At 41.5% G+C, this 17,758-nt stretch overlaps 1 protein-coding gene, 1 long non-coding RNA gene and 1 pseudogene across 2 annotated transcripts in view; 2 read left to right on the forward strand and 1 right to left on the reverse strand.

Moving 5' to 3' along the window:
• KCNK13 (potassium two pore domain channel subfamily K member 13) overlaps positions 1-4,073 on the forward strand; it is a 136,326-nt gene extending 132,253 nt beyond the window's left edge. Inside the window, exon 2 of the mRNA XM_077123309.1 lies at positions 2,288-4,073. Within this exon, the coding sequence (XP_076979424.1) occupies positions 2,288-3,180 (893 nt within the window). The 3' untranslated portion in view covers positions 3,181-4,073. The remainder of the gene's footprint in view (positions 1-2,287) is intronic.
• Positions 1-16,706, reverse strand: part of LOC143652106 (uncharacterized) — a 34,325-nt gene extending 17,619 nt beyond the window's left edge. Inside the window, exons 1-2 of the long non-coding RNA XR_013160424.1 lie at positions 16,200-16,706; positions 11,182-11,275 (exon numbers count right to left, since the gene is read on the reverse strand). This is a non-coding gene — a long non-coding RNA (uncharacterized LOC143652106). The remainder of the gene's footprint in view (positions 1-11,181; positions 11,276-16,199) is intronic.
• LOC143651508 (archaemetzincin-2-like) lies at positions 11,911-14,626 on the forward strand (annotated as a pseudogene).
• Positions 16,707-17,758: the final 1,052 nt, after the last annotated feature.

Here is a 17,758-nt window from a genome sequence, read left to right on the forward strand (position 1 = left end):
ACAAGACTTCCCCAAGAATGATGGTCTGTTTTTCTCTCTACCTGTAAAGGCTAAAACTGTAACTCTCAATGGAATTATTTTCCAGGGGTTCACTTTCATTGCCTCTCCCTTACTCCTTCCTTACCAAATTGTCCTGTTTATACCACCACCTACCCAACTAAAGAGCTAAACTCAGTATCTTCCTCCAGTTTCTTGGGTACATGCTGTTAATTTCCTACCTTAAGGCTGTTGCTTATGTGCTGAGAAGGGAAAATTGAATCTAATTGGAAGACTAAATTGTAACTCAATATGCATACTGTGGTGGTTTGAAGCTATATATTCGTACACCAGAGAAATAAGTGCTTAAGTCTAATCTATTCTTGTGGGTGTGAACCCATTATAAGTAGGACCTTTTGATGAGGTTACTTCAGTTAAGGTGTGTGTGGCCCAGCCTAATCAGAATGGATCTTAATGCTATTACTAGAGTCCCTTATAAGCAAAATGAAATATAGGCATAAGAGAGAAAGCCACAGGGAACAACCAGAAGCTGTGAATTAGTGGAACCTGGAAGGGAAGGGAGAGACTAAGAGACACTGCCATCTGCCTTGCCATGTGACAAGCTGAGGACCAGGGATCACCAGCAGCCAGCCTTCATGATGTCTTGAGTAGGACTTTTCCCAGTCTCAAACTGAGGGCAAATAAATTCCCATTGTTTAACCCAGCCCATTTCATGGTATGTGATTGAGCAACGTAGGAAACTAAAACACACAGCTAGGTGTTTGAGGAAAGTGGTCCCTTGGCTCAACCTGAGGAGACTGGGAGGTTGTAATCCCAGAAGCCCACAATCACCAAGTCTGACCTGACTACTTCCCAGGATGCACTAGGAGACTGTGATTGGCTGCACAGTGGCAAAAGGGGAAAGAGTTGGCTCGGGGACAAGAGAGAGAGAGAAAACAACCGGTGAGTTCTTGAAATCTCAGCAATGGAGCCCAAGTCGGGGAAACTGAATATGAAAATAAAGAAAAAGTAGAAACAAAGAAGTTTGATTTGAATAAGAAACGGAACCCAGGTGGGCATACTCAGTATATTTATATTTTTAATGATATTTGTTTTCAGTAACGTTGGGTGCCCATCATCTCAAACAAATCTGCTTTCTCTTGTTTACTGAATCATTTGCTTGGAGGAAGGCTACATGACTCAGGGTGAGCAGATCTTGTCACTTAGTGAGAAATTCTTACTATTTTTTTTCTTAATGACAGCCATTATTCTACAGTTGGGATTCTTAGTAACACACCTGTGTGTAAGGGTAGAAACGTCAAGAAGGAGGAAATTATGAACTGTAAAAGGCAAAGGTGTGAGAGACATTTTATATTTTATCAAAATAGAACGGCCAAAAGAAAAAAAAAAAGAGGAGCCTGCCCATGCCAAAATATAAGTAAATAAATAAATAAAACAAAGAAAAATAGAATGGCCAACACACTAGTTTTCACTCCAACAGCATGAGGTGCATGTTTGAACAATTTTGCTTAAAAGATGGGCAGATCTTGGCAAACTTCTCATTTCTGCATATGCCAGCATTTGTGATTTCTCTGCCTGGAATATCCCCATCAGCACCTTCCCCCCCACACACACACACCCTTATCCTTGCCTGCCTAACTTGTTTGCATGCCGGTCTCAGCTTAGTCTTCCATGAACTCCAAGTCTGGGGTGGGTTCCCTTCTCCAGAGCTCCTTATGCCTCCTCCAGGACAATACCTTTCACACAATGTAGTAACCATTTAATTAGACTAGAGCTCCCTGAGGGCAGGGACTACCTCTGTCTTGTCTACACTTATAGCCCCAGTCAGTTCCTGGAATAGCACTTAAACATTTGTAGAATTGGTGAATCCCGATGAACCTATAGAAACATTTCTTCGTATGAGCCTTGCTTATCTCTTTGAATGAGGTCTTTTGAGTACAGTTGTTCAGGTTGTGTATGGTACAAGGACATCTAGCAGGAGAAGTTTGAAATCCCCAGCCCAAGCTGTCATCACCCAAGCCATTTTTGCTTGCTGTGTCCACCCAGAAGTAGAAATGCCTTTTTCCAATTTGTACAATGGCACCATATAGGCTTTCAGCAGCCTGGCTCTGAACAACAGTCTTTTAAAAAAGTGGAGATTTTTCCCTTTGTTCATAGAAAGGTCAAGACTGAGTGGTTTTATAAAACTGTTTCTCTGGGTCATTTGCCAGCCATCAAGGCCGAGACCCTGACCCTATTCACAACGAGGACATCACTCACTCCTCTCTCCTCTGATTTTTGTCTCCTGCAGGGTTTGGGATGACAACTCCAGCAACAGTAGGAGGAAAAATCTTTCTGATCTTTTATGGTCTCATTGGGTGTGCCAGCACCATCTTGTTTTTCAACCTCTTCCTGGAGCGCCTGATCACTGTCATTGCCTACCTCATGAAATCATGCCACCAGCGGCAGCTCCGGAGACGAGGGGTCCTGCCTCAGAAGAGCCTGAAGGACACAGGAAAGTCTGAGGCAGATAGCTTGGCCGGCTGGAAGCCCTCCGTGTACTATGTCATGTTGATCCTGTGTCTGGCCTCCCTCCTTATCTCCTGCTGTGCGTCTGCTATGTACACCCCCATTGAAGGATGGAGCTATTTTGACTCACTCTACTTCTGTTTTGTAGCTTTCAGCACCATTGGCTTTGGGGACCTTGTCAGCAGCCAGAATGCACAGTATGAGAGCCAAGGCCTCTACCGCTTTGCCAACTTTGTCTTTATCCTCATGGGTGTTTGCTGCATCTACTCTTTGTTTAACGTTATCTCCATCCTCATCAAACAGTCTGTGAACTGGATCCTGAGGAAGATAGATAGTGGGTGCTGCCAACAATGCCAAAGAAGACTCTTCCAGTCGCGGAGGAATGTGGTGATGCCGGGCAATGTCCGGAACAGGTGCAACATCTCCATAGAAACAGAAGGGGTGATGGAGAGTGACTCGGACACTCGGCGGCTTTCAGGGGAGATGATCTCCATGAAGGACTTCTTGGCAGCCAACAAGGTCTCGCTGGCCATCCTCCAGAAGCAGCTGTCTGAAACAGCCAATGGCTGCCCCCACCAGACCAACGCGCTGTCCCGGGACAATGAATTCTCAGGGGGGGTAGGAGCCTTTGCAATAATGAACAACAGGTTGGCAGAGACGAGTGGGGACAGGTAAAAGCAGGGTATGGGCACTGGGCATGGAGACCTAGGGATGAGCGGAGGATGAGAAGATGGTCATCGAAAGGACCAGCTCGGCCCTACGTCTTGTTTGGTTAATTTGGGGAGTGACTTCTTTTAGCTTTCTCAAGCCCAACTTTAGAAATCGGTCATCGTGGCTCTACAAACAGCCATCTCCTAGGGCTCGGATGAACATGAAGCCTCAATGCCTTTCTCCTTATCTTTATTCTTTAAGACTAAATTCAGTCTTTTCAGAATGAATCACAAAAGCAGCATGACATGGCATTATTTCTTTACTCATCTTGCCCCAGAGTTAATTGCCTAAGGGAGATAGGTTTACATAAGCTTTGATTTCCTGCTGCTCTATTCTTGAGTTGGAAATAAAAATCCTGAAGATCCTAATTTTTTTTCCCCTGGAACTCCAAATGACTAAATTCACTGCCTTATCCTGCCCCCTTCAGAAAAGGGGAGTATCCTAGAATGTATTTGAGCTTTCTTTTTTGATGAATCTCCTTCAGAACAGACTAGTCAATGATGCCATGGATAGGGAAACATTTGTACTACTGTTTCATACCTATTTCTCTGTTTTTGTTTTTCCTTCTTTTCATTTTTAAGATCTTTATACTTGGCTAAAGTGTTACCCTCAGTATGTTGCAGCTGTCTATGGGACCCCAAAACTGTAATAAAATGAAATTCAGCTTCAGGCCTTCAAAGAAATGGCAAGCTGCGGGTGGAGGAGATTCATTTTTGTAACTGACAAAAACAGCTTAATGCCTTCCCTTTTAATGACCACATGGACTGTTCCATTTCACCAGGGTTTGGGGTCCACTGTGAAGATAATGGCTTAGTATTTATTAAAACCAAACATTTAATAAATCCTCATTTTATTAACTAAGATTATATGAGTGCTCATTATGGACAGTGGAGGGAAGCACCTAATTAAAGCACTTAATTAAAAATTAAGGCATTTATTATGCTCAAAGGAAAAAAATAGTTTGCCTAAAGGCCTTTAAGAATATGGAGCATTACCTTGGGGTCTTGAGTAGAGAAATCCCCTAAAATTTGCATTCTTTTTGTCTAATCCATTTCCAATCTGCCTTCTAGAATGGTAACAAGTCTAGTTACATAATTGCCCAAGCAATCGAAATGTCCCTCTTCAGAACAAGGGCTGTTGACAGTCTTCATATGTGGATGAGAGAACATTCGGGGGATGAGAGCAGAGTTAGAGATGGTACCTGCTATTTTCATACTAAAAGAGTGGTATACACAGAACACCTTCAGAAATGATGACCCTCTAAAGCAGAAAACCCATGCCTAGTGAACCCGAAATGTTTGACAGGGGGCATCAGAGCTGGGAGGTCCCTTAGGAGCCATCTCATCCAACCCCCTTGTTTTTCACCAACGTAAATGGAGGCACAAAGGGATGTGTCCTTGGCTGAGGTCCTATGGCTGGTAGAGTAGCGCTAGGAGAAGAACACAGGTCTCCTGATGGCTCTTCGTCCATAGCCCACTCAGCCTTTGAATGCTGCCTGAGCAGTTCCTTCTTCATGCTGGGTTACATTTTCCTCCAGCAGATAAGCTCCTATATTTTCTTTATAATACGAGGAGTGCCCATCTGAATCGGATTTATGATCCCTGCCTTTAGAAAATGCTGCTGCTATCTATTGGCCCTCCTCTTTCTTCGTTATTGTTACCGTTATCATGACCATCAATTATCGGGCACTTACTCTTTGCCAGGTACTATGCTAAACACTTGACAAAATTATTTCATGTCATCCTCACAACAATCCTACAAAGTAGGTTTTATTCTCCCCATTTTACAAGGAAATTAAGGCTGAGGGTTAAGCTGCTGGTCCAAGGTCGTTCCAAAAAATGGTCATGCTGAGTTTGAACTTAAGGCTGTGTAGTTACTAAGTCAGAGATCTTACTCTATATTACATCATATTACTTTTAAAGGGGAAGCATCCTGGAGCTACTGCAAAAACCTATTTAGGAATATCTGATCACCAATCAAGTTCTCCCATGGGCTTTGTACTGTGCTAGGTGCTGTGGGAATGGAAAGGAGCAGCTGGTTCCCCATACCTAGTGTATTTGTTTTATCTCCATATTCCTTGTACAGGGATTGGCATGAAGCAGGTCCTTGAACCTCCAACCCAGGTCCTTGGAGAACTTGGAAGTATGCCAAGAGGTCAAGGAGCTTCCATATAATTGTGGCTCATCTTCATAAGGGGTTGGTTTTACCAAATGATATTTGCAGAGAGATGTTCTATCAAAACACATAGCTTTATTAAAGTAGGATCCAAAATTGGCATAAGCTAAATTTGAAAAAGTTTTGAGCTTATGATGAGCAGCTGAAACCATTATAAGAAGAAAAGTGCAATCCATTTGTGTTGGTTGGTACCTGGATGGGTGGATGGATGGATGAGTGGGTGGATGGATGGATGGATGGATGGATGAGTGGGTGGGTGGGTGGATGGATGAGAATAACATATGCAAAAAAATTGCACATCTAGGAATCCTTATTTAGGTAAATCACTCTACAGTTACTCTTGGGCATGAAGTAGTCAACAAAGAAATTTCTAGACAGAAGCGATCAAAGCTGGAGTTCCAACCCTAGAGCACACAAATCCCCCAGTATTGTTAACATAGTATAGGCAGATGTGAGAAGAAATAAACCTGTGCGTTTTCCTGGGTAATGAGCGCCATGGTTTTCACCATGTTTCCAGAGTATCCCTACATCTTCAGATATTTCAATAAAAACATTTACTCCTCTTTTCCCATGTCACCTTTGTCCCCACTTGGCAGGTCTCCAGCCTCCCTCACCAACTGCCTCCATTCTGTCCCCTCTGAGTTCTCACCGTGTGGTTGCTCCACCGGAACTCATGCTTTGTTACCCTAGCAGCTTACTGGCCAAGAGGAGAGAGAGACTGCCCACAGAGCACTCTGTGGTGGACGCAGTCTCCTCTGTTTAGGAAACCAGAATCTACCTATAGTGATAAAGGAACCCATTGGCAAGACAAATATGCCTTTCAGGCTGAGCTCACAGCCGGGCAGTCGCAAGTACTCTGTGAAGCTCTAAACGTAAACTGGCTTTTAACGCTGGGACAGAGTGTCTCATGTGATTTTCATCCCATACCGCTTGCACAAGTTTTCCCATCTCTCCGTACTACCTGAAATAGTATGTAATATGTTAATCGACTCAGTTTTTAAAGTATTATTTCAGAAAGAAACTTAATCTCAGTAAATGGAAGGCTAATATCACTTATTATAAATATAAAATGCAGTAATTGTAAAAATTAGAAGGAAGATAAAATGATGCTATTAAATCCTAACGAGATGCTGGATCTTATTAAAAGCTCTAAGCCTTTTTAAAAATGGGAATTAACATTGATTATTGATACTCATTGATACACATCCTGCATTTGGGGCAACCTAAAAGTAACTAAGTACAATCCAGGTTCTGAGGTCAAGCCGACCGCCTGGTGATGAACACCGAGACGCCTGGGTTAGAGCACCAGCCCCAATCGTTCCCACCTGGGAGAGGTCAGGTACGTCTCCTAACCGTAATGAGCCCCCCAGCTTGTGCATCCGTGATGTGGAAATGGCAACGACCTTGGCTAAATCACAAAACTGTTGAGAGGAAAGAGCTGTGTTTCAATAATTGTTCTCATTTTTTCAAATGATGTCACTCTTTTTTTTTTTTTTTTTTTTTTTTGGCATGGGCAGGCCCCAGGAATCAAACCAGGGTCTCCAGCATGTCAGGCAAGAATTCTGCCACTGAGCCACAGTTGCCATCCCTCAGATGATGTCACTCTTGGTCATGGTTTTATGCAACCCCCAAAGTCTCTATTTCTGTTCCATTGAGTCCTTTCATTCAGTACCAGCTGAACCAATTGAATGGCTTGGCATAGTAAAATGTTTTGGAAAAGCTGTAATAATACCTCGTATGTTGCTAGCATTTTATGTGTTTTATTTTTATGTTTTGCCCATTCCTATGAACGTGATATTTTAACCTTCATAACCTCATGGTGAGGTAGGTAGGGCACTTGTTTTCAAACTTCCTTTAATCGTTTCTGAAATAAGAGAGATAAATAATGATCTCATTTTACATGTGAGCTGAACGGGGTTTCAGATTGACGGTAGATTCAAGAATAAGCTTTAAAAGTATGCAGTCTGTGTTTGAATTTCAGCTTTCTAGCTATATGAACTTGGAGAAGTTATTTAATGTTCAAGTAGGTAAGTAATGTAGGAATAATTGTATGCAAATCCCAGCATTGGTGCATGAGGTAAATGCAATGATGTCAGTCTGGGCTTCTTGTCATCAGGGACTGTGGTACCTAAGGCCCTAGGGGCAAAGGGGAACATGTTGCAGCATTCCAGAAGCCAGAGGATAAACAAGATCAGCTTCTAGAATAATCCATTTTGCTCCAAAATTTGGGAGGAAAAGGAGGTTTCTTCCCCACTTATTTGATGTAATTCAAAATGTTCTAAAAATTAAACCAATAGAGAACAAAATGCACAATTCACATGAATTTTAAAAATAAAACAGAAGACCTCCAAGAAATTTCAAAGCTGTATTGGGCTGTACTGCTGGGTTTGAGAAAGTTAATTTACTGCTCTCCTGCCTTAGGTACTTTGATAGGAATATTTGAGATGTCCTCTTATAAAGCACTTAACACACTCCCTGGACATAGCGAATGGTTCCATAATGGTAGTTCTGGTTTGTATTAAGTAGCCCCTCGAAATCACAGCAGGAAATGTAGAACAAGAATTATAACCGAAGCCCTCTGCCTCCAGTCCCATGACCTTAGGCTTGAAGGGAGAAAACCCAGTCTTGAATCTCCATCCCTTTGCAGGTGACTTTGAAAGTTAGAGGGGAGGATGGGGAGGCAGGATAACAGAGCCCCTGGAATCATATCATTTTGCTGATGGTCAGGCCTGGCACCCCTCTCATGGACCAACAGAGGATCCACCCTGAGGTCCAGCTGGCTGGCGTCAGCAGCCCCAGCTTTCCAGGACCAGCGTGGTTGGGCAAGAGCCTCTCTCAGGGAAGACTTAGCAAGGAGGCCAGAGGGAAGCCACAGGAAGGGGGCGTTTGCTTTATTTCTTCTCCAATGTCCTACTGTAGCTGAAGATCAGCCCTCATCGTGTTTCAACCCAAAACAAACAAATTTACTTGTGATCCCACAGGAATGGGATTATCTATAGCCATGTGTAACACAGGTGGAGCAGTGAGGAAATCCCAACCCCTGTTTAAATAGAGAAATGTACTGGAAGAGTCCATCTTCCAATATCAAGGTGGCTCAGTTGGTGGATCTCCTTGAAAATTTAATTACTGCTTCCCATATATGCAGTGGTATGCTGATAATGTGGGAGGGAAGCATTACAGGTAAGATGGGCATTCTCATCCCTGACTCTGCATTAGCATCATTGAGGGACATTTCTATAGATTCCTGGGTCCCATCCCAAGCCCTGCTGAAAAATTCTGTGATGCTGGGAACACAGCATGTATATTTTGCACAAGTTTCACTGGTGATTTTGATGTGTAGCCAGACTTGAGAAATTCCATTTTGGTTTTTTTTTTTTTTTTGCATCTTACTGATACTGATGATCGAATGAGAGCATTACCCTGGAGCCTTTATGGTATATGAAAATTTATATGTGTTCTATGTGTCACTTAATCCCAATAACCATCCTCTGAAGAAGGTATTACCATGCCCATTTTACTGGTGAGAAAACTGAAGCTCAGAAAAATGTAATGACTTGCTGAGACTTCCAGCCTCTGCCCCTGAATGTAGAGAGCTAGACAGAGCATTGCTCACACCCATATAATGCAAAAGCCATATTAACATCAAATCCATGGCTTTTTTCCCCCCATACCCTTGGAGAACTGAGGGTGTGAAGCAACAAACTGGACCAGAATAAGAGGAGACACAGGTGCCTGAAGAGAAAAGAGACAAACCTTGCTGACCTAGAGTGAAGGGATTAGCTAGAAAAATTGATAAATTGGTCTATACTCTCTCTTTCTCTGTGAATCCTACTAAATACTCACAGAAAAGACCAGAAAGGGCTATAAAAAAAGTCCGGTGTGGAGCAGACCTGGGAGACAGGAAAGACAACATGATGGGAAGAGAAAGAAACTCTACCAGTACCCTTATCTCTTCTACTTAACAAAAACCTTAATCAGTAGAAGGATGGGTGACAAAATTTGCTGCCCTTAAGGCTCTGGTAAAAACTCATTGCAGCTGGAAGGGGAAGGGAACTGGGAGGCAAAAAAAAAAACAAACAAACCTGTAACTCCTGTGGGAGAAGCCAGAATACAGGCTAGATCCACAGCTACAGTCAGGGTAAGGGTAGCAGAACTAGAGAGGCCATGCCTCTGACACCCAAGACGCAGCACCCACCTAAAACAGAGGGTGAATCAGAACAAGAGAAACCCCCACCCCCAACACCCTCCCTACAAGCTAACAAGCTTTGAGGAACAAGTAACAGCAGGTTACTGCTGGGAGAGCGGATTAGACTAGAAATTGATAACAGAAGGACATGTGAAAAATCCTTGACTATTTGTAAATGTAACAGACCTCAGTAATTCATGGGTCAGGAAGAAAGTCCCAAGGGAAATTTAAGAATATTTTGAACTAAATGAAAATTCAAACACAACATATCAAACTCTGTGGGATGTAGCTAAAGTAGTGTTCAGGGGGAAATTTATACCATTCTAGGCTTGTATTGGAAAAGAACAATATCTCAAATAAATAATTTGAGCTCCTACCTCAAAACACAAGAAAAAGAAAGCAAAATAAACCCAAAGCAAGCAGAAATAAGGAAATGGTAAAGATAAGAGCAGAAATCAATGAAATTGAAAAGAGAGCAGTAAAACCAAATGTTGATTTTCTAAAAATCCATAAAATTAATAAACTTATAGTCAGACGGGCCCATGGAGAAAAAGACACAAATCACCATATCAAAATGAAAGAAGAGTTGTCACTTCAGAATCCTCACAGACATTAAAAGAATAAGGGTGTGCTGGTTTGAAACTGCTGTGTACGGCAGAAGAGCCACGCTCTTTTAATCTGATCTGTGGGTACAGACGTATTGTTGGGTGGGACCTCTTGTTTAGATTGCTCCATGGAGATGTGATCCCACCCATTCAAGGTGGGTCTTAATTAGTTTACTGACATCCTTAAAAGAGCTCATGGGAAGAGAGAGAGAAAGAGAGGGAGAGAGAGAGCGCTCAGAGCCAATACAGAGAGCAGAGACCTAGACACAGACATTTGAAGATTAAGAAGGAGAATGCCCCAGGGGAAACCAGGAAGACCCACAGGAGCTGAGAGAGCCATCTAAAACCAGAAGTCAGGAAAGGACAGCAGACTTCACCATGTGGCCTCCCATGTGACAGAGAAACCCTGGACATCATCTGCCTTTCTTCAGAGTCCAGATATCTTCATCTGGATGCCTTAGTTTGGACATTTTTATGGCCTTAGAATTGTAAACTAGCAATTTAATAAATTTCCTTTGTAAAAGTCAATCCATTTCTGGCATACTGCATTCCAATAGCTTTAGCAAACTGAAACAAAGGAAATGTTATGAACATAAATTTGACAAGTTAAATAAAATGGACCAGTTCCCTGAAAGACACAAAATATCAAAACACATTCAAGAAGAAATATATAACCTGAAGGATCCTATACCTATTAAATATATTGAATTTGAAGTTGAAGCTCTTCCCTCAAAAGAAGACTCCAAGCCGAAATGGTTTCACCCGTGAATTTTACCAAACATTTAAAGAGGAAATAACATCAAGCCTACATAATCATTTCGAGAAAATAGAAGACTTAACACTCCCAAATTTACTTTATGAGGTCAGTATTATCTTGTGGGGTGGTTTGAAGAAAAACATGTAAACATGCTCATAAATTTAATCCATTCCTGTAGGTGTGAACCCATTGTAAGTAGGACATTTTGACCAGGTTAGTTCAGTTAAGAAGCTGTGACTTACCTCAATCAGGATGAAGTCCTTTACAAGTGGAGTGAAATTCAGACAGACATAGAAAGTCACAGGGGAAGCAGCCAGAAGCTGAGGTTAATGGAACCTGGAAGAGAAGAGAGAGACCGAGAGATGCCACCATGTACCTTGCCATGACAAACTAAGGACTGAAAATTGCTGGCAGCCAGCCCCAGAATGCCACAGTCTTCAGGAAGAAAGTATCATCTTGATGATGCCTTGATTTGGATGTTCCTTTAGTCTCAAAACCATAAGTTAATAAATTTCTTTGTTTCAGCCAATCCATTTCATGGTATTTGCTTGAGCAGCCTAAGAAACTAAAACACCCTGATATGAAAAAACAATGACATCACAAGAAAAGAAAAGCATATACCAATTCCTCTGAGAACCTTGACACAAAAATCCTCTAGGAAATTGAGTCTAACAATAAGTTGAAGGGATAATACATCATGGCCAAGTAATATGTATCCCAGGAATGCAGTGTTCACTTAACATTTGAAGATGAATTAATGTGATGCACAATATCAACAAACTAAAAAAAGAAAAACCCTATGATCATTTCAGTGAGAATGGGGGAAAAGTCAACCTCCCCAAGTTGAATTCTTGACATTCTCACAAGCAGTGTGGACAACAAAAAGAAAAAAAGAAAAAAGAAAGAAAAACGAGAAATAGCAGGAAACTTTTTCAACCTAATAAAGGGCATCTACCAAAAGCTACAGTTACCATCTTAACTGATAGTGAAGGATTACATGCTTATCCCCTAAAATCAGGAAGAGGCAAGAGATATCCTTTCTCACCACTCCTATTCAAGTCCTAGCCAGAATAATAAGGAAAGAAAATTAAATGAAAGGCAGTCGGATCAGAAAAGAAATATAACTGTCTGTCTTTACAGATGAGATGATTGTCTACATAGAAAAACGAACAAAAAAAATCTACCAAAAAAAGCACCTGAAACTAATACATGAATTTAGCAAGCTCACAGGCTAAGAAGTCAACATACACAAATTAATTGTAGTGGAGGCAGATGAATGGTCATGAGGCCTGTGGGGGGAAGACGAGGAGAGAAGGGAGGCCCTGCACACCACTTCAGTGGCCAGGCCCAGACACGCCAGTCCTTGTAAATACTGCAATGGGAGACTTCCTCCATAAAAGCCTAGTGGTGAAGCAGCTGTTTGGCCTATTCAAAGGGAATGATGAAAACTCTACTTAGGAACACAGTGTGAATGGAAGAGGCCTGTCATTATGCAAACAATATGGAATTCTGAACAGACACTAAAAACGCCTATCATCTCAAAGATCCCAGTACTTGTGTTGCAAGAGAACTTAGATGCTGGGGAATGGTTTTTACTGAATGAAGCCTTCCAGCTAGACAGTGATTTTGTTGGATCCATTACCTTGCATTGGCAACCAGACTGGATCACCTGTTATCCTAAGGCCCCCCCATCCAAGACTTTGAACAGTTTTTCAATGATCCTAACAGAAAGGCACCCTCTCCAGAGAAAGGCAGTATTTACATACAGCCCACTGGATCTCTAAGGAACACCAAAGTTTTCAGCAAAGGATATACTAGATGGCTCAAGGGCTACTGTGAAGCATTTTTCTATGACTTGACAGTAAAACTCCTAGAACCAGCTCCTGTTTCTGCAATGAAGTGTTCCCTTAGAGTCACTGATGATAAACAAAACCTACAAATTCATGGCAAGATGCATCCTCAAGTTCTTAAAAAATACCTTCTGTGTTGCGAGAATAACAATGATTGATCTTTACCCAAGAGACTCCTGGAGTTTTGTCTTTGGACAAGCCTCTTTGACAGATGGTCTGGAGATATTCCGCTTTGCCAGATAGGGCAGTGAATTTTATAGCTTATGCTATGAAGGGAAAGTGAAAAATGCCCCAGAAAACATCTTCAACTGACTATTCAATCTTCGATAACTACTATATTCCTGAAATCGCTAGCAACTTCAATCCCGTAAGAATTTTATCCATGAGATTGGACACATATTTGGACCTCCAGGGGCTCTCCTGCCTAATGCAAGGTTCCAACCACTTGTAAGAAGCTGACCACTACCTTCTAAACTTTTTTGTCCTATTCGTTTATGCCAATCATGGGGTTCTATTGACTTCAGTATTATAGGAGGATACAAAGTGCTGATGAGGCAGATTAATAAGTTATCTGACAACATACCTGGAGAACACTGAAATATAGTCATGAGGATAAGGTGCATTTGCCAAAACCCATGTGCACCGGTTTGAAACTATTATGTACCCCAGAAAAGCCATGTTCCATCTGGATCCAATTTTGCAGAGTCAGACTATTGTTTAGAGTAGGAAACCTTTTATTAGATTGTTTCCAAGGAGATTGGCCCACTCAATTGTTGGTGTGAACTTTTGGTTAGATTACTTCCATGAAGTTGTGATACACCCAATTTTAGGTATAGCCTTTTGATTAGATAGAGATGTGACTCCACTCATTCAAGGTGGGTCTTGATTAGTTTACTAGGGTCCTTTAAAAGGGGAAACATTTTGGAGAAACCTCAGATACAGATGCTTGGAGAGCAGTTGCTCACAGCCAACACAAGACCCAGACATTTAGAGATGCAAAAAGTAAATGCTCCCAGGGAAGTTGCTTGAAACCAGAAGCCAAAGATCACAACAGATGCCAGCCATGTGACTTCCCAGATAACAGAGTTGTTCTGGACTCATTGGCCTTTCTTGTGTCAAGGTATCTTCCTCTAGATGCCTTAATTTGAACTATAAACTTGCAACTTAATAAATTCCCTTTTAAGAAGCCATTCCATTTCTGATATGTTGCATTCTGGCAGCTTTAGCAAACCAACACACCATGGAAGCCTTTAAGGAATGGAAAGAATGGATAATAAAATGTCTTGCTGTTCTCCAAAAATGAGGACCTTCAAATAAGAGTAATTAAGATAAAATACTTACACATTATGCTATCAAAAAAAAAATTCTACTTCCACTTCCAGTTCTGAACCAAGATGGAGTAGATGCACTTTTCCATAAGTCCATTAAAAAAAAACTTGAACATTTTGTATTTAACAAATATGAAAAGATTCTGAAATTTGAAAGAAGAAAGCAGATTTGGCAAGAAAGCTCAAGAAACAAAAAATGGCACAGTAGTGAATTCCTTCAAGTTTCTTTTGCCTCATATATCCCAAAATGAGTGCTGGAGAAGCAGAAAACTGGAAACAATGGGAGGAAACAAAAACAGCCCAAAGAAAAGTCTGTTCTCTCAGCCAAAGGACCAGGAAAGTGTCAAACAAGCAAGACAAAAACATCTAGACAATAACCACCTTACTCCAGCTAAACATCATGGAAGATAAAACAACCTCATCCCCACCCTGTTGAAAAGTCCAAGTGGGGAGCCTAGATTTCCACCTCGCCTAGCAGCAATGAGGTACTCCTCCCCACCCCTGCTGGGATGGCATCAGAAAAGACCAAGAGATGAGCTGGGATGTTCATCCCAACACCACAGCATCCATGGAGAAAGAGAGAAGGGTTCTCTATATCTACTTCCACACTTTGTGGGGTTGCTGTGTGTGGGGAGTAATAATAAGGTGCCTCCTCATAGTCAAGGCAGGTCAGCAGAGCCATAAGGGGAGTCTGAAATCCAATCTCTATCTAGCATGACAAGAAAGTCAGCATATAAAATCAGTTACCCTACCCAACCCACCCCCATGTCAAAGGAGGCCAAATGAAGAATCTCCACCAGGTGGTAATGACATGGCAGCTCACTTTACCCACCAGTGAAGCATCATAGGAGGCCTGCTAAAACTGAGGATTTAAATAAGATCTAGAATCTCATAACATAATACCCAAAATGTCCAGGATGCCATTGAAAATCTCTTGTCATAACAAGAATCAGGAAAATCAAAACATGGCTATTTTTGGTTTGCTAAAACTGCTGGAATGCAATATACCAGAGATGGAATGGCTTTTAAAATGGGAATTTATTAAGTTACAAGTTTTCAGTTCTAAAGCCATAAAAATGTCCAAACTAAGTCATCTAGAGAAAGATACCTTGACTCAAGAAAGGCCGATGGATATGAAACACCTCTGGCAGCTGGGAAGGCTCATGGTTGGTGTCTGCAGATCCTTTGGCTTCTGGTTTCAAACTACTTCCCTGGGGGCATTTTCTTTCTGCATCGCCAAACATCTGGGTCTCTTGTTGGCTCTGAGCTGTCTCCAAAATGTCTCCCCTTTTAAAGAACTCCAGTAGACTAATCAAGGCCCACCTTAACTAGGCAGAGTCACATCTCGATCTAATTAAAAGGTCACACCCACAACTGGGTGTGTCACCTCACCATGGAAACAATCCAATCATAGTTTCCAACCAATAAGTCTGGCCCCACAAGATTGGATCAGGATGAAAACATGGCCTTTCTGGGATACATAATAGCTTCAAATTGTCACAGTCCATCCTCTGGACCCCTAAAAGACATGTCCTTTCCATATAAAAAATACAATAATTCCATCACAACATCATAAAAGCTTTAAACCATTTCAGTAACAATACAAATGCAATACAAAGTCAGAAACACTACAAAATATCATCAAAGTCAGTTACAAGCATGGTCTGTCCTAAGACAAAAAAATTTCTGGCTCTGGAACCATGAAACTCAGAACAAGTTATCTGCTGCCAATATACAAAGGAGGAAAAGTCATAGGATACATGTTTCCATTGCCATAGGGAGAAATCTAAAGGAAAACCAGGGTCACTGGACCAAACAGCTCTGAAGACCTGTAGGGCAAATACCATTGGATTTCAAAGTCTGAGACTCATTTATCATCCTTGGGACTTTAGAAAGTGTCAGTCCCCCCCCCCCCCCACTTTCCAAGGGCCTACAAAGTGGCCCCCCTCAAAACAATGGGGTAATTGTTACACTCCCCCCAAGCCCCAGGGAATTTTCTCCATCCCCTGAGGCCTGAGGTGGCAAAACTCTTCCTGAGCAATGAAGCAGAAGGCCCATCCTCTGCCTTCCAGGTAAACTTACCCTTTCCACATGGATGAGTGGGTCCATGCTCCTTTCCACTTTCCTTGGCCAAAATTTCTTGCCTTCAGATCTTAGCATTCATGGTTATGCCTTTGAAAATATTCTTCTTTCCATCTGTCCCCTTTCTGTCACCTTTAGTCCAGACTGGTAATCATTCCATTTATATAGATCTTGCAAAAAATTTGTTGATCTTACCTGTAGCACACAGGGATCAAAGTCATCAGACAATAGGATTTTTCACAAATCCTTTTTAGTTAACTCCATTTCCAATCCTGGCCTTTACTGAAATAGCTGACTGGTTCCATGTTTGGTTAAATACTCACATGGGTCCTTATTCTCTGGGGTCTCACTTCCTGGAAGCCCAGAATTTTCCAGACCATCAATTTCTGTTTTCTTTACACAAAAGAGTTCAGGTCTCAACTTATCTCTTTCCTGTCACATTTTACTGTAAGCTGCAAGGAGAAGCCAGATTGTATTTTTCATATTTAGTATGGGAACCTCTTCAGCTAAGTATCCAAGTTCATCACCCTCAAATTCTGCCTTCCAACCACAAAGATCACCTTCCTTCTAGTTTGCAATGACACATTCATCTTTCTGTCTAAAGCTTCATCAGAGGTATATTTAGTGTCCACATTCCTGCCAACAGTGTCTTCAAAGCATTCTAGAACTTCTCTATCCAGATCCTCACAACTCTTCCAGAATCTTCCCCTTATCCATTTAAAAAACTGTCCACACATGTTTGGTATTTCTGAACTGCAGCAGCAGTACACTGCTTCTGGTACCAAAATTTGTTTTGGTTTGTTAAATGCTGCTGAAATACAATATATCAGAGATGGAATGGCTTTTAAATGGGAATTTATTAAGTTACAAGTTTATACCAAACTAAGGTATCCAGAGAAAGATAACTTGACTCAAGAAAGGCTAATGGGTCTAGAATACCTCTGACAGCTGGGAAAGCACATGGTTGGTATCTGTTGGTCCTTCAACTTCTGATTTCAAACAGCTTTCAGCATCTCCAAATGTCTGGGTCTCATGTTGGGTCTGAGCTTTCTCTAAAATGTTTCCCCTTTTAAAGGACTCCATCTTGACTGGGTAGAGCCACATCTCCATCTAATCAAAAGTCACAGCCACAACTGGGTGTGCCACATCTCCACAGAAACAAATCAATCAAAGTTTCCCACCCTGACCAATCTGTCTGGCCTCACAAATTGGATCAGGATGAAAACAGGCTTTTCAGGGATACATAATAGTTTCAAACAGCAAAATGACTAAGAAAAGATAGTCAACAAGTGCTGACACCGAGATGATAAAGATGTTAGAATTATCTGACAATGATTTTAGAACAGCCATATAAAAGTGCTTCAACAGTTAATTATAAATTCTCTTGAATAAAAAGAAATACAGTAACTGAGATAAAGCCTCAGTGGATACGCTCAACAGCAGAATGGAGAGAACAAAGGAAAGAATCCATGACCTTAAAGATAGAACAATGGAAATTACCCAGTCTGAACCACAAACAGCAAATAGCCTGAAAAGAATGAAGAGGGCCTCAGGAACCT

The sequence above is a fragment of the Tamandua tetradactyla genome, chromosome 12, assembly GCF_023851605.1.
Source record: "Tamandua tetradactyla isolate mTamTet1 chromosome 12, mTamTet1.pri, whole genome shotgun sequence".
In the NCBI taxonomy this organism is placed as follows: domain Eukaryota; kingdom Metazoa; phylum Chordata; class Mammalia; order Pilosa; family Myrmecophagidae; genus Tamandua; species Tamandua tetradactyla.